Source organism: Mastomys coucha, unplaced genomic scaffold (assembly GCF_008632895.1).
Source record: "Mastomys coucha isolate ucsf_1 unplaced genomic scaffold, UCSF_Mcou_1 pScaffold9, whole genome shotgun sequence".
Lineage (NCBI taxonomy): Eukaryota > Metazoa > Chordata > Mammalia > Rodentia > Muridae > Mastomys > Mastomys coucha.
The window spans coordinates 43,984,454-44,002,262 of record NW_022196915.1 but is presented as its reverse complement, the minus strand read 5'-3'; the positions used below and the strand labels follow the sequence as shown (position 1 = coordinate 44,002,262).

The following is a 17,809-nucleotide window of genomic DNA, read 5'->3' as shown; positions in this document are numbered from 1 at the left end:
TTAGATGTTCTTAGTGTCTCTGACTAGAGCTTGTCCTGTCCCTGCCGCCCTGCAGCTCCCCTGGGACTCATGGGGCCTGTGCTTCCTGGCTGGCTGCTCTGGTCTTAACCAGAGAGAAAATGGTGACTCTCACCCGAGTCTCTGGGTAAGGCGCTCCCTGGAGGTAGGCCCTCCACTTGCAGGGAAAGGGCAGAGAAGGACGTTGATCCACCTCTGTCACTCAGAAGCTGAGAGGATCCTGTCCCTGCTGCCCTGCAGCTCCCCTGGGACTTGTGGGGCCTGTGCCTCCCAGCTAGCTGCTCCCTCAAATTCACTTTCAAACATGGTTGCTTCTACAAACTAAATTTATTTTCCCAAATCTTATTTTTATTGATTCCTTTTTTTAAAGTTTTGACTAAAATTGCATAGTCTGTTTTAACCATATTTCTAGCCTATTTCAAGAGTTCCATTCTCAACTCAATTTAAATAGCAAATGAAATATATCAACAACCCCTTGAGAAATTCCAATTAGCTTATTTACATAAACAGAAAGACAAACAGGAGGTGCTGTTAACTCTCATTTTCATACTCACACTTGGGGAGATATATTTATCATCTTCATCAATTTCTAACGGAACAGCAATTAATTTTTGGAATGCCTTCTTCATTTTCTCTCGATCTCCAATGGCAAAACAACTGAGAATGAGGTTGAAGCCTGCCTTCAGGCTGGGGGCCATACTCATAATGTGCTCAAATGAATTGATGGCATCTGAGTACTGACCGGTTTTTATAAATGTGATTCCAATGTTCTGCATTATTTTAATCCTAAACAAAGAAAACACTGATTATTTCCTCCTGAACCAAGAGGGACACGGATCAACCCAGACAGTGTGAATGCTGCTCTGATGCTCAGCTGCTGCACCTCCCTGCCTCTTTCTCATCTTACTCTCTAATGTATAAAAGCTTTTTAATGGTGTAACAGGAGATCACAAAATTTAGTGATTACTGCTGTATTTACATATGTGGGACAATAACCACATATTACCCTGAAAAGAAAATCTTTGTTCCCTGTCCTCACAGTGAGCACTAGGCAGCCACTAGTCAACTTTCTGTCTCTCTGCCTTTCCTACTTATTGTCTATAAGTAGAATCCTATGACGTGTCAGGCATCATTCCCTGACACAATCCTGAGGTTCCTCTATACTATAGTGTTGGTGATTCACCACCTTTTAAAATTACTAAATAGTATTCTATAGCATAGATATACTATATTTTATTTTATTTTTTGAGACAGGGTCTCAACTATGTAGCCCTGCTGGCTTAGTGGCTTGGGATTCTATGTAGATCAGGCTGGCCTTGAACTCATAGAGATCTGCCTGCCTCTGCTTCCAGAGTACTGGAACGAAAGATGTGTGCCACCATACCTGGCCTTACCATATTTTCTTATTTACTGCCTACCTGGTGGTATTTTAGATTACTTCCACATTTTGATACTATTATTAATGCTACTGTGAATATTCACATATAAACCTTTGAAATAGTACAAATTTTCATTTAATTGTTGGCCATATAGTAAATGTTTACCTTTTAAGATTAGCCTGTCTTCCAAAGTAACTGTGCCATTTCACATATTCAATGCATGAAATTTCTAATGTATCAGCATCTCCATCAATACCTGTCCTTTGGGTCATTCTATCGGGTGTGATCCTGCCTCTTTTCCAAGTATACCTGAACATGATCTCATTGTTTGTAATTACCAACTGGGTCAGGCTCACTCATTCCATGCATGTAACCCACCTCAGTTCCCTTCCTTAAAGGACTCTCTTGAGTAGTCCTCAGTAGTCACTGCCTTGGCTAAATTACTACTGCACCCACTGCCTCGGTTATTAGCAAGCATTTAATGTATGCCCCCAAATTACATTTTCCTGACATGCTCAAATTCTTGGTCTTACCTGAATTAAGGGTACTTCTAGAGTATCATATAAGTTAGGTGACACTTGCTGACAAGTAGCATTTAAAGGGACTATCACAAATGAAATGTCCTAGGGGACATTAAACCAATAAATACAGCTTTTGCTCTTGAACATCCCAACTTCTCCACTTTTTATATTCCACAATGATCACCTGTGGGTCTTGGTTACTAGCGGTGCACTGTAGTCTGCCGTGCTGTCAGCACTGTTGTCATAGCTGTGTTGGTGTTAAGCTCTATAACGTTACTACCAGCTGCATTGTTAGCTTAGTTTTATTTTACTAGACCATATACTACTCCTTTAACCTTAAATTTGCCATTATGAAGATGTGTGCAAATAGTCACAAGTGAACAGAGCAAAATAACATATCTGAAACATGAACCTAACACCTCCCATCTATAAACACTTCAAAATGCTCATCCCAGTGACAGCAAATCACAAGTCATCTTGTTTATGAAGAAACACTTAAAATTTAGACACTATATTTCAGACTTACCTCATTTCTTTATGGACACTTGGGATCTGATCTAAGGCCATTCGGTAGAACTTAATGGCTTTGGAATAATTCCTCTGCTTTAAATAAATATTTCCCATATTCACTTTCAATCTTCCTAATTAAGAAAATGAGCATAAAACATTTTCATGTTTGTACTTTTCCTATGATATTATAGACAATCTTAGCCTATATATTCTCTAAAGTTTTTTTCAAGTTAGGAAGCTTTAAATGTTTTAAATTTAATTGTGTGTGTATGTGTCCAGGTATGGCACACATGTGGAGGTCAGAGGAAAATTCATGGGAGTTGGTACTCTCTTGCCACTTTCTAGGGTCTGGGGACTAAACTTAGGTCGTAAGTCATAGTATGAGAGTGTCTACCTACTGAGCCCTCTCATGGGCCTCTAACATCAAACAGTATACCACTGTCATATGCCCATGCATGAGACTTAAAATGGCTAGAGTGCACTGTGCTAAGGAAACCATGAGACAGGAGAGACACTGCTAAAAGCACTTGCTGTGCAAGCCTGAGGGACTGATTCCAACTTGGAATGTAGAGAGGAAGAAAAGAAGAGACTCTATGAGCTGTCCTCTGTCCCCACAAGTGCAGCATCACATGCATGCATTTGTATTTACACACACATACACCATACACATTTTAAAAAGGAATAGGAGACATTTGTAAATTACTCAATAATACTACATAATTTTAATGTTATTAAAGAAAACTAATAAATCTTAATATTACAACAAAAATTATACAATATAAATATTCACTCATCTCTTGAGAACAGTCACGTAAGGAAAGAAACATTATGGCTACCATGCCTCTTTCTTCCTATGATGATGGAATAAAAAAAATTTTTTGTTTTTGTTTTTTGCTCTTTTTTTTTGGAGACAGGGTCTCACTATGTAGCCCTGGCTGTTCTGGAGCTCACTATATAGACCAGGTGAACTCAGAGATCCACCTGCCTCTGCCTCCAGTGCTGGGATTAAAGGCATGAGCCACCTCGCCCAGCTTATAATATATTTTTTTGTTTAGCATTAGGCAATTATCTCATGCCAACTGCATTTCTTCCTGTATTCATATGGATTTTCACACATAGTATCTTCAAGAAGGATACCAAATCATAAATATAAATTTATTTAAAGAATAGATCACTTTGTTATTAAAAAAAAGTATAAAGTGAGGAAATGTAATTAACACTATAAAAGAGCTACATATTTATTTATAGACACCTTACCTGCATTGCTAAACATCTTATTTTTCACTATAACTTGATATGTGTTTAGTGCTTCTGCATACATTTCATTAGCAGAATACTGACTGGCCAAGTTGAAAAGAACCTAGGAAACAAACATTATAAAAAGCCACATAATAACCATTCTCGGCCCCATTCACTTGCAGCCATTCCAGAGGTTAAAACACTTGCTGGGCACTGGTGGTGCGTGCCTTTAATCCTAGCACTCAGGAAGCAGAAGCAGGATCTCTGTGACTCCGAGGCCAGCCTGGTCTACAGAGTGAGTTCCAGGACAGTCAGGGCTACACAGAGAAATCCTGTCTCAAAGATAAAAAACAAAACACAAAACAAAAAGGCCCACAAAGAATGAATGTGTGTTGCTAGTGTTACTGGTAGAAAAAGGATAATCAAGAAAAAGACTATTTATTTCTCCTTATAAATAGGAATGAAGTATCATTAAAAGTAGCCTAAACAGTAAAGTGAATCAGAGACTTCATATAACATGGCCTTTTTCTGAGACAGGGTCTTACTATGTAGCCCAGGCTGGCCTGGAACTTGATATGGAGACTAGAGTAGCCTCCAGCTCCCAGAGATCTGCCTGCTTTGGCCTCCTGAGTCCTGGACTTAACAGTGTGTGCCCATATCTGACATTTTAACATTTCAGATGTCTCCTTTTCCATTTATTTAGTATATGAGACTCTTTAACAGCAATGTAAATATCAAACAAGCATCTTTTCAGGATTAAACATGCTTTGTAGAAATCAAAGGCTTTGGTTTTTCTGTCTTCACAGTCACTGACTCAAAAAAATCTACATTTGCATCTCAGTAAGACAGCACTGGGTAGCATAAACAGTAACAATGCTTGCAAGTAGAGGCATAAGACCAGGAGCTTGCAAGACATTTCCTAAGACAACTGATGGCTGAGAATGTGGGTCATGATGAGGTGCTTACCTGGTATGCATGAGGCCCTAGGCTCAGTTCCCATCACAGAAATAAAAACAATTAACTGAATGGCTAGACAAAAGAGATCTTATGCAAGCCACATACAAAAATGTCTCACAAACTAAATATATTAGCCTAATCCTGAATACAGAAGAAGCAATCAAATTTTAAAAATAAAACTGGGCAAAACCAAAAAGACCAAAAGAAGCAAAGGAAAGGAGGGGCTGGCCAGTGGGAACGACGTTACAGTTATAGGAAGAAGTTATGGCATAGCTGGGCATCATGACAAATGCTATAATCATGTAGGAGGCTGAGGGAGGAGGATTAAATTTGAGGTCAGTCCAGGCTGTGTATTAATAAGTGTCTTGGGCTGGAGAGATGGCTCAGTGGTTAAGAGTATTGACTGCTCTTCCAGAGGTCCTGAGTTCAATTTCCAGCAACCACATGGTGGCTCACAACCATCTGTAATGGGATCTGATGCCCTAGTCTGGTATGTCTGAAGACAGTGACAGTGTACTCATATAAGTAAAATAAATAATTCTAAAAAAAAAAAGTGTCTCAACAAAACAAAGTTGCAGTGTGTTATTTTGCATCAAGAGAACCAAAAATAATGATAATATACTATATACTTTTAAATGCTAAAAGAAAGGAATTTGAATGCTTTTATAATAAAGAAATGATCAATGTTTGAGAACATAGATAAACTTAATCTGACATAAGCATTAAACAATGCATACATTTGTCAAACTATCACACAGTACCTGTGGTAGTTTACACAAGAATGGCCCTTATATATTTGAATGCTGGGTCAGCAATCCGTGGAACTGTTTAAGAAGGATTTGTTGGAAGAGGTATGTCACTGGGGGTAGGTTTTAAGGTTAAACTCTCTCTCTCTCTGTCTCTCTCTGTCTCTCTGTCTGTCTGTCTGTCTCTCCTTTGTAGTTGCTGTCTCAACAAGTTAACTTTCAGCTCCTTCTCCAGCTCTATTCCTGCCTGCCTGCTGCTATCTTCCCTACGATGATGGCCAGACTCATCCTCCTAAAACTGGCTCAGATTAAAAGCTTTCTTTTATAAGTTGCCTTGGTCATGGTGTTTTGACACAGCAATTGAAAAGTAACTAAGACAGTACCCTATAAGTCTGTATCAATTTTATGATTTAGTGAAAACAAAAAGCTTTTCACAAATGCTACAAGAAGGCTAGAGATGTAAGTGGCAGAGCACATAACTAGCATGCACTGTACCTGGGTTTGATCCTCAACACTTGAGAAAGAAACACAAAACAGAAGGAATGAGGAGACCCTGGCAAGCACACGGCCCTCAGCAGGCATGCCAACACTTACGGAGTAGGTCAAGTCCAAGTTGATATTTTCTGGACTTGTGACTTGCTCTCGTTGTCTCACCAGGACTCTCTCTTTTCTTCCAGCATCTTTTGCCTTCTCTAAGGCCTGAAAGCAGACTTACCCTTGGTAAGACAGGTCTTTGCATGCACCAACATTTATACATCTATATGATGCACAACTTAAGTGCTCCTGTGGCCTCATACAAAATTCCCCAGAATTCTCTAGTGTAAACTGGAGCTTTGCATCATAGAACTGTCTATGTGGTCTTGCTGAGAAAGGGCATATTTACTGCAAGTCAGCACTGTACCACACACTGCCTGCGGCTTCATTATGCCTATGTAACTCTTTTCCCTACCAGTTCCTGAATGTTTGAATACTTTTATTCAATCTTAAAATGTAAGGACTTAAAAAAAAAAATGTAAGGACTTGGGAGGCAGATGCAGGCAGATTTCTGAGTTCGAGGCCAGCCTGGTCTACAGAGTGAGTTCCAGGACAGCCATGTTTACAGAGAAACCCTGTCTTGAAAACAAAACAAAACAAAACAAAACAAAAATGTAAAGACTTGGATAGATTTTGTTTGGCTTTGGGGATGCTTAAAATTAACAAGCTAAAAGATAACTATGGCCTAATATTACAAGAAATGTTTAGCTTGGATCCTAGCATACTCAGTGTTGATTTCCACAAAGAAAAATGGTAAGAGACTTATCTTTTAAGTCATAAACACTGTACTCTCATGGTCTGAGGTCCAAAGTAATGTAACAAACCACACTAAGAGAGAAGATTTAGCACTTGCTGCTATTGTAGAGGACTACAATTGTTGGTTCCCAGCAACTACATGGTAGCTCAAACAGTCTGTAACTCCTGTTCCAAGGGGTCCAACATGCTTTTCTGGCCTTCACAGATACTGCATACATGTGATAAACACATATGTAGCAGAGGATGGCCTTGTGGGACATCAATGAGAGGAGAGGTCCTTGGTCTTGTGAAGGCTGGATGGCCCAGTGTAGGGGAATGCCAGGATAGGGAAGCAGGAGTGGATGGATGGGTTAGTGAGCAGGGGGAGGGAGGATGGGATAGGGGGGTTTTTGGAGGGGAAATGAGGAAAGGGGATAAAATCTGAAATGTAAATAAAAAATATCTAGTAGAAAAAATTTTTTTAAAAGGTAATGTCAAAAATTGTACAATCACCCAATTTTGATGTAAGAGTTGATAAAGCAAAATTCTCAAAATAATTGCCTTACTCAAATCCTAAGGCCAGTTAACAGCAAAAAACAAATATGCATATTTAAAAGTAGATCCAGACATCTGTACATATCTTATAATCTGAGTTCTCCTAGTTTACCAACTTACCAGTTTTAAGTCTCCACAACTGTTGGCAATACAGCTTTCTTCCACCAACTCATTTACTTTCTTCTCCAACTGTCTAATCTTTTCTTCTGGACTATTGAAAAAACAAGTATTATTTAACTCATCTCATCCAACCACTAAACTCTATATCACAAGTTACTTTTTAACATTGTCTATTAAATGCTATTATACTTTAAGAATAGATTTCAAATAAAGATATATGTAGAATTGTTTTTAAAAGTCTACAATATTGTGCTTAATTAGAGAATTAAAGAATTATTCATAATAAACATTAAAATAAAATGAACATTTATTTAGTGTCAATTATAATAATCTAAATGTGCTGCCCTTACAACTCCACTTACTTCTTATAAAACACTTGTTGTGAGAACTGTAGTTATATTTTACTGAAAAAATAAATTAGCTTAGAAAGTTCTGCCAGGATCACAAAGCTAGTAAGTAATGGAGGGCAGATGTAGATCAGTCAGGCACTGGACCACCGCAGCTGCGTCACTGCTCCAGAGAGAAGTGGGTATTTTTGAGATCTGTGAAAAATGAAAACTTCCCCTATGGCTAGGAAAACTAAAGCTCATAAGAGATTTAAAGTTATTTATGAACATAAAAATGCTGTAAAAAAAATTTCTAAACAAGAGCCAGCTTAAAAAGACTTGGCTCCAGGGCCTACAAAGTAGCAGAGGTAGGTCTTACTGCCAGAGCTTGGGCAATAGAGGAAGTGTATCTCTGACTTAGGAGCCAGCCTGGTGTACATAAAGCATTCCAGGCCAGACAAGGCTCCGTAGTGAGGCCTTGCCTCAAACACACATGCACACACCCCTGCATGTACACACACAAACACACACACGCATGCATGCATGCACCCCTGCATGTACACAAACAAACAAACACACACACATGCATGCACCCCTGCATGCACACACACACACACACGCATGCATGCACCCCTGCATGTACACACACATACACACACGCATGCATGTACCCCTGCATGTACACACACACACACACATACACGCACACACCCCTGCATGTACACACACACACACATGCATGTACCCCTGCGTGTACACACACAAACACACACGCATGCATGTACCCCTGCATGTACACACACACACACACATACACGCACACACCCCTGCATGTACACACACACACATGCATGTACCCCTGCGTGTACATACACAAACACACACACGCATGCACGCACTCCTGCATGTACACACACAAACACACACACATACACGCACACACCCCTGCATGCACACACACAAACAATTGCCAAAGCAGTCACATTTGAAAATAATGTTAATGTTGCTTTGCTACTATTTTCTCCCAGGGAGATAGTGTAACTCTTAAAGCACACTGATAACTAAATAAAATCCCACTGAAGTTACACTACTAAATTTTTCTTTGAAACATACCCTTCCAAAATAACATAACATTATAATCCTGTTCAGCCTCCAAGAGAGTCACTACTTATGAAAATCAGACTACAACTTCGGTCAACTAACAGTTAAGAACTTGCATGACTTCACATGACTACTCTTAGAGTTGGAAATGAAGATTCATCAGTGTACTGCTCACACAAGCTAATATTACGTATCTAGAAAAAAGGAAGGAACAAAACCACGCAGCAGCGGCAGCGGCAGCGGCAGCGGCAGCGGAAGGCCTTGCATACCTGTCTTCGTTTTTGGCTTCCAAAGGAGGAGCAGGGCCTCTGGACTGACCAAGGGGGTCAAATGCAGAGCCTGAGACACAATTCAAGAGTTTCAGTTTATGATCCAGCAAAGTTATTAAGTCACCGTTGATTAAACAGTATAAGTTCAATAGGTAAGACAGCTATTGCACTTAAACACTTACATAAATATTGCATGGGAATTGTTAGGATTTTTAACAAACATGAAACTATTAACAAAACTTACAGATTAACAAACAAAAACAAAATAAATTACTCCCTCAGTATTCACTTTCTTCCTTCAAAGGTCTGTATTTCTGTGAACTCTAAAATTATCAAGCATTTAAAGGATAATATAGGATTAACTTTATCATTTTTATTTATATAATAAACATTAATTTTTGTTGGTTTTATTTTTAATTATTTAGCTTACATATTCAAATAATCTTTTCACCTCTCATTTTCAGTCAAGTTCTATCGTACACAAACCATATTTTAGGTGCACAGTTAAGCAGATTCCGACACACACACTGGTGTAACCACCACCCCAAGTGAACTATAGCACAATTCCATGAGCCATTTCCTCTTAGTCATCTATTAGAGCGGGCTCTCCATCTGTAGCCCAGGATATAGAACAGGTGGCACACCTGTCTTAGCCTCACAAGTGCTGGGGTTACAGGTGTGAACCACCACAGCCAGCTTAACACTTTGCTTTCTTAGTGGAGTTCTCTAAAATCATGGTGTGCCTTATAATCAATGGCATGCTTGATTATATTTAAAATGGAAATGATCCGCATACACAGGCATGGGGGAGAGTGCGGGAGGAATGCACCAACCTCTCAAAGCTGCTTTGGAAAAGCCAGCTGCTCTCACTGCTGTCATTGGTCGAGCAACTCCGTCCTTCAAAGAGCAAGAAGCATTTCAAACTTATTCTTGAATAAGAACTATACCTACCGACAACTCTACACATAACACACATCCTACTGTAGCCCTGATTTTTAATAACTCTCTCCTCATGCCTTACTTCTGTATTCCCATACCCGACTCTTTCTCTTTCTCCTATAAAATTTAAATGCTGGAACTAACAATTATTCTCTTGGTTTGAAAAGAACAAACTAATTAGCTTATTTCTCAGCTACTCCTGCACTTGTGGCTGGCCTCCCATCAGAAGTTGTGAATGGTAGCACAGGAGAGCAAGCCCCAGCTACTCCAGAAGGGCAAAGCATCAGTCTATGTCAACTTCAACAGCCTCACACTTGAGACTGGAGCATACAAATCCAAGAACTCTTAAAGCACACTGATAACTAAATAAAATCCCATGCAATGGGATTTCAGCATGCCTCTGAAAAATCTAAAACCCCAAACATTAACCCATAATGAAAAGGTGTTATTACATATGTAACAACTTTGTTAGAACTGTTAAGATACAAGAAGAGGAAAAATCTTTGGTAATAAACTCTGTCACAAGACAGGCACAAATAAAGCACAGGAGCAGACAGACCTGAATAGTCCCTGTCATCGGCCTTCCCATTGATGACGTCAGGGATGTCTTGGACTAATAAGCAGAAAAACAAGTTAAACACATTCCTAAAATAGCTGCCTGAAACTTTACAGATAAAACAGCCATCTTTTAATATTTTCTTCTATCTACCCATAAGCACAAACAAAAAATTTCCATTTGTCACCTAATAGTGTGGTATCAATTTACAAAACTCTTATCAGGGGTAGGCAAATAACAATCCACCTTTGTAAATAAAGTTTTACTGGACTACAACATCTATTTATACATGGCCTGTGGCTATATGACAAACACTATTGCATGGGTAGTTGTGACAAAGACCATCTGATGTGCAAAACTGAAAATATCTGTCCCTTCACTGCTTCTTACTACCGAGCAAGAGCAAAGGCATACATACACACCCTCCGGCTAATCTCCTCACTCCTCACGGAAAGCAGCACCTTGAAGGCAAACGCTCTGGGCCTCTGGGCTCTGAAGCCATTTTGCTGACTGTAGTAGAGTACATGATCACAAAGTTTCTAAAACTTACTCCACTTGGGTCTTTCATTTTTCTACCATTTCTTTCTTATTTTATGTGAGCCAAAACATATTTAGGAACATTAAATAAGGACTATTACTCTAGGGAGTTTAAAGATTATTTTTCCCATAGGGTCAGTAAGATAAAACTCAGATATATATCTCTGGAACATTTTCTTAAATTTCATACCTTCATCTATTAAATGGTTAAGTTCTTATAAACACTATTATGCTTATATAACATCTAATTCATATAGATCTCAAGAATGGAATATATGTAAGAGTTGGTTATATTATGTAGAAACCAGAAATCAGCAAATAAGAAGGTCTACAAATAGAAAAGGATAATAAGATATAGTTATGTATAAATCAAACTTACTGAAATATCCAAAGCTCAAATTAAACTTTTTAATATATATATATATGTATATATGTATATATCTGGATTATGAATTGACAAAGCAAAAATTACTCAGAACTGTCATGTATTAACATATATATATTTAAGAAGCATCTTAATATTTTAGGCTTAAAAGAACCTACCCCATATCCAGTAGCTATGGGTCTGCTGACAGCTGTGCTTGGTATTTTAGCAGTTACCTGGGGAGGAAAAAAAGCATCCTTAATAGGACTCAGATCACACTACACACTAGAAAATGCAAAGAGACTCATCACTAAACAAGTATGCTGTATTCAGTGGTCCTCTCCAGAGAAGAGCAAACTAATTGGTTGTTTGGTGCCAAATGGCCACACACACAAATAGCATTATTTAGACTGAGCAGATTATACGTAGAAATACATATGTATATACATATATATGCACACAATAACAATTAATAAAAGAAGAGCCGATGAATTTGAAGAAGAGCGAGGAAGAGTATATGGGAGGGTTTGGAGGGAAGGGAACAGAGAAATGTAATTATAATCTCAAAGAAAGAAAAAAAAATATGTGATACTTAGAATGATTGCTTAAATACTAGGAAGCTCAGTTACTGAAAGTGCAGAGGAGGAGACTCAGTTTGAAATTCATTTTAAAGGAAGGAACTTAGGAAGGACTTGAGGTCCTAACAAGAAAGCCCAGTGTTCATGCCTGTGTCCACCATTCACTCAGTGCATGCTGCATACATGGTACCACCAGCCACAGACCCCAACAACAGACCCTAGCTTTGGAGTCTGTGGTATTTGAATCCCTGTTCTCCCTCAACTATATTTAATATCTTTGAGCCCAAATTTCTTCAACTTTTAAGTAAAAAAGATACTGCATGCAAAGATTACAAATTACATTTCATACAATTGGAACTAGAATCAAAAGGGACCACATAAAAGTATCCTCAACATGTTAGCTGTTGAGCACAACTGAATATCATTTAAAAAGGAATTCTACTTCTTACTATACTAGACTATGGCTTTACAATGCCTCTCCACTGAGAACAACTAAAGGGCTGAGACAAAAATGTTTGTTTAAAAAAAAAAAGTTAAGAGGAGCAGGTGAGATGGCTCAGTGGGTAAGAGCACCAACTGCTCTTCTGAAGATCCTGAGTTCAAATCCCAGCAACCACATGGTGGCTTACAACCACCTGTAAAGAGATCTGATGCCCTCTTCTGGTGTGTCTGAAGTGTACTTATTTATAATAATAAATAAATATTTTTTTAAAAAAATTAAGTTAGATGAGCTAGCTTGGAGATAGCCTAAGTTATAATAAAATTAAATAAGTCTCTGTGTCATTATTCATCTGCTGATGGACTCAAGAAATTCCACTATACCCATGCATATTCAGACATATCACACACACACACACACACACACACACACACACACACACACACACTGTAAAAAGCTGTTTGAATGCACTGGAGAACCACTAAAGTAAGACGTAGAATCTTATGCTAGGAAGAAAAGGAGCCTGCATTACGGCAACTCTTGGTCCTTAAGGCTTCTTTCCATTCCATAGGCGTGGCCAAGAAGCTAAGCAAAACTCTGACTTTCAAACTGAGGTAGTAAGTGCTGGGGGAGAGAGCCTGCCAGAGAGATAGCCTAGTAACTAGTCCTCCAGGATCTAGTGGGCAATCTCAAAGGGCTATACAGCAAAGCCAGAAGGTAGTCAGAAAGGAAAAAATCTGGAAAGAGAGAAAGCATCCATATAGTGGAAATAGCAGACAAGCATGGCCATGCTTGGGACACTCTGTGAGTCAAACAGAAGACCAGCAGTGAAAAAGGAATGAGCCGACATGGTGCTGTGCCCTATGATCCTGTTTGATACAGCAAGTTCAAAGCCAGGCTGGCCTACATAGTGAGACTCTATCTCTAAAACAAACCAAAACCAAAAACCAAAAACCAACGAAACAAAGAAAACTCCCATAGAAATAGGTTGAAATTCCGGGTCTGAAAACAATGCAAAATTCTGGAATTGTTAGGAAGTAGTGAAACTGGTTTATATGAGCACTCATAAAGTTAGGCCACTCAAGAGGTAAGAACAGCCTTTTAACATCCAGAGGAAGAAGTTGATTCTTTTTTTTTTTTTTTTTTTTTTTTTTTTTTTTGAGACAGGGTTCTCTGTGTAGCCCTGGCTGTCCTGGAACTCACTCTGTAGACCAGACTGGCCTCAAACTCAGAAATCTGCCTGCCTCTGCCTCCCAAGTGCTGGGACTAAAGGTGTGTGTCACCACTGCCCGGCAGAAGTTGATTCTTAATCTTACACCACACACATAAAATTAATTCAAAATATACCGAAGACAAAAACTACAAATCTCCTGGGAGAAAATAACATAAGAAAAGCTGACAGGCCTTAGCCTTCACAAGGATTTCTAGGACATGACACCAAAGCCTAACAGATAGGACTGCACTGAGCCAGAAACTTTTGAGTCCCAGAGAACACAATCATCTTGTTAGATAAAATCAGAGCACAGAATGGGAGGAAAATCCTTGCAGATCACAGATCTGAACAAGGACAACACTGAGAATATAATGATGAACTTCAAGTACATTTATGAAAGACAGTGTGTTAGCACCCATGATCTCATTGTGTGAGGGTCTAGCAGTCAGTCATAGCAGCAGAAACCTAAGTGGTAGCTAAGTGTCAGGGGAGGAAAAGTGCAGGAGTCATTTAACTGACAAAAGGTTTTTTGCTTGGTTGATTTGGGTTTGCTTTGGTTTTCGAGACAGGTTTGTCTGTGTAGCCTTGGCTGTCCTAAAACTCTAGACTCAGAGATCCTGCCTCTGCTGTCCAAGTGCTGTGATTAAAGGCTTGCATCACTACTAGTTGGTTTAATAGACAAGAGTTGTACATTTGCAAGAGTCTGAAGCTCTGCCTCACAGCAATGTAAATGTATTTAGCATTACTGGGCTGTACACCTAAACACAACTATGATGGTGAATTTTAGGACATGATGTCTACAAGCTTTTTTATAGTTTGCTTACTGGAGGTCTTCTGCCATGACTGGTTCTCACTGCTTGCTGAAAACCCGTGTCATTCTCCAGCTCCTAAAATAAAAAGGCAAATTTAACATTCAAAATAAGTATGACAAAAGTTTAACTCTTCTGGTTCATACTCAAGACCCTCTATAATTCATCTTACCCCAAATACAGACTCCTGTCTTCAAATTCTATACCCTGTGACCCCCAAATATCAAGGCTCCTTCTACTCCTCTGGAATCTTTGGAACCTTTTTTTTTTTTACACAAAGATCTTTCAAAGTAGAATGATAACTAGTTATGCTGGTGTGTACCTTTGACTTCACACGTCACAGAAAAGTCCTCAGTTTTTATGACTGAGAACTGTGTACTTATTTAGCATCATTTAAAACAGCCAAAATCCCTAAAAGAGGGTGGTGCCATCACCTGGTTAAATGTCAAATATTCAAGGACATGACCTTTCCCCCTTTCTCAAATCTTTTTCTCTCTTTGCTTATCCTTCTCTTTCCCCTCCCTTCCTCTAATATTCCAGGATCATACTACCATCCCTACCTAAGGAAGCTGCAGGATAGAAAGGGCCATATTCTCTACAAGCAAGAAGGCAAATGTTTTCTCTGTTCCTTTTCTGTTTGACCAAGTGAAACACCAGAACCTTCACTGCAAGCGGGAACCGCCATCTCCACTGAAATAAACATTTCTGTTCTTGACCTATACTTAACTTCCCTGAGAAGTCTGAGGGAAAGACTGCTGGTCAGGGTAGTGCGTGTTCCTGAGCTACCTGGCAGCCTAGCTTACCAACTGCCCATCTTCTAAGTCCCTCTCACTTTCTGCTTCTGGACTAACTTCATATACACCAAACACAACCCTCACACTTGCCCTTGATCTATTTCAGTCTGCTTCCTGAAAAGCACACTTGCTGCTATGGTTTGGAAGTGGCTTCTACCTCCAAGGTTTAGGGATAGAGGCTCAGTCCTCAGTGTGGTGGTACAGACAGTGTGGAGGTTGCTGTGCTTAGACATGACTATGTTGGTCCCGAGAGAATAGGATGTTGGAAGACTGGCCCTTCTCCACTATGGCTGTCTATCTAACTGTGGGATCTGTCTCTTTTATAGAAACTTCTGCATCATGATGCATTACTATACAAATGGCAATACAGCCAAGAAATAATTTATGTTACTAAGAAATGTAATTAAATGTGATATTGACAAGGCTGAGTTGATACAATTGTTCTCTCTCGGATATTCAGCTTCAAAAACTGTTTGCTAAGTATTTCTTTTTCTACATGGTTCCCAAACTCAGATATTTTGTTATAAAACACTTTAAATAAATAAATAAGACCAATGTTTATGAAATAATCACTATTAATTAACAAAAAAACCCCAAACCTATGGATAATCAAAACTAAATATCTAAATAACCAGAATTACATACAAGAATTTCTCTTACTTATAACTTCATGTCAAATATACAAAATTAAATGTATACACAACTCTTAGCCATAAAAACTGGGAACTTCTTAATTTATTTATTTTTATATTTACTTTTATGCGTATGAGTACACTTTAGCTGTACAGATGGCCGTGAGCTCTGGCCCTGCGCACTCCAGCGTAATACACTGTAGCTGTCTTTAGACAGCTACCAGAAGAGGGCATCAGATCTCATTACGGGTGGTTGTAAGCCACCATGTGGTTGCTGGGATCCGAACTCAGGACCTTCAGAAGAGCAGTCAGTGCTCTTACCTGCTGAGCCAACTGGCCAGCCCCAAAACTGGGAACTTTTATGTGAAGAATAAAATCAAAGGCAACCACCACAATAATTGATTCTTCTACTTTGATAGATCTTTTAACAAAAAGATGTCTCTTGAGATTCCTAAACCAGTAGTAAAACTTGGTTAACCAAGAAATTTAACTAAACCAGAAGATAAAAAACAAGCCCAATCAATACTCCAATTACAAACAACAAATACTACTCTAACTTTCTTTGTCTTACTTACTACTTTGCATATGAATATCTTATGCAAATTTCAAATGAGTTTGTTATATACTAAAATATTTCCTTCACAGCTTTAGCTAGGAGGGACGAAATCCACATCTAAGTCAAATGTCATTTTGCTTTGTAATTTGTTTAGGAGTTTCATATTCTCATTTCAAATTGAGTCATGAAAATACACTCTGACAACTTGTGAGGGTAGATAATTTGATTCTTTAAAACTGATAATTTTATGAGTCATTAAATCCACTCTGTAACTCTATCCTAAAAGGGTTTAATCAAAATACAGAAATTATTCGCAAATAAATTTTTTATTGTAATGTTATTTACAATAGCAGAAACCCTGGGGTTAGAAATCTACAACAGAAAGTATATCTAAACAAATGAGCACTTTCAGTTACTATTTATACACATAACATCATGACATGATGTTGTTAAGTGGAAAAAAACCCAAAATTGCCAATCCCAAATATGATAAAAAAAATTTGTATACATATGCAGAAATAAAAGACAATAAAGTATTAACAGTAATTATATCTTTTATGTTGGGGATGAGATTTTTTGAGACAGGGTTTCCAATATGTAGCCCCAACTGGCCTCTAAACCTCAATCTTCCGGCCTCAGCCTCCTAGGTGCAAAGATTACAGGTGGACACTACTGTATCTGTCTCACATGTGTTTCTGAATGACAGAGTCATCAGCAAATTTGTTTTCAACAACGGGCATGTACTATTTGGTTTTGGTGGGTTTTGGAGCTTGATCTCAGGGTAGATTAGCATGTTATTACTTCTATACTGGGAGAAAAGGGAGGTTGCAACGTTTTTGTTTCTTTGCTTGCTTGCTTTAATACTAACTTTAGTAACTGCTTGAAAATATTTTAACTAAAACTGAATAATTCTATCTACATATATATGTATTTATATACCAGAGGGAAACAATTGCATATATTAAAGGACAAGAGAATACAACAAGATACTAGGTTGTAATACAGTGCAGATAATCTTCAGATGACTGCATCTGTTATTTTATTATTGTAATTATTCCACTGTTACAATTTCCTAGTTTATTCTTTATTTTCTCCAGTTTCCTATATTTTCCTACTTTTCTGTTGAGTGCTAAGGTTACAGGCATGTGGACATACAACTACTGTCCTTATAGTGATCAGTATTAGAGATTTATAAATAAGCCATCCTTATTTGCCTTCTTGCTCTCTCTCTATATATATATCAAATTCACAGACAGCTATATTACACCAAAGTAAAAATTCCAGAAAGCCAAATGAAAACCTCTAGAACAGAATGCAAGACCATGTAGGACTTTCTAAAGTCCTACAAACACTAGTATTTTATTCTTATATGCTTGTAACTA

The 17,809-nt window shown here is 38.4% G+C and overlaps 1 protein-coding gene across 4 annotated transcripts in view; it reads right to left on the bottom strand.

Moving 5' to 3' along the window:
- Ift88 (intraflagellar transport 88) overlaps positions 1-17,809 on the bottom strand; it is a 100,985-nt gene that overhangs the window by 73,674 nt on the left and 9,502 nt on the right. For all 4 annotated transcript variants that reach the window (XM_031361175.1, XM_031361173.1, XM_031361176.1 and 1 more), the window contains exons 3-12: positions 14,461-14,523; positions 11,586-11,642; positions 10,509-10,562; positions 9,844-9,907; positions 9,011-9,080; positions 7,315-7,405; positions 5,965-6,069; positions 3,686-3,788; positions 2,445-2,559; positions 573-804 (exon numbers count right to left, since the gene is read on the bottom strand). In XM_031361175.1, coding sequence (XP_031217035.1) covers positions 573-804; positions 2,445-2,559; positions 3,686-3,788; positions 5,965-6,069; positions 7,315-7,405; positions 9,011-9,080; positions 9,844-9,907; positions 10,509-10,562; positions 11,586-11,642; positions 14,461-14,523 — 954 coding nt within the window. The remainder of the gene's footprint in view (positions 1-572; positions 805-2,444; positions 2,560-3,685; positions 3,789-5,964; positions 6,070-7,314; positions 7,406-9,010; positions 9,081-9,843; positions 9,908-10,508; positions 10,563-11,585; positions 11,643-14,460; positions 14,524-17,809) is intronic.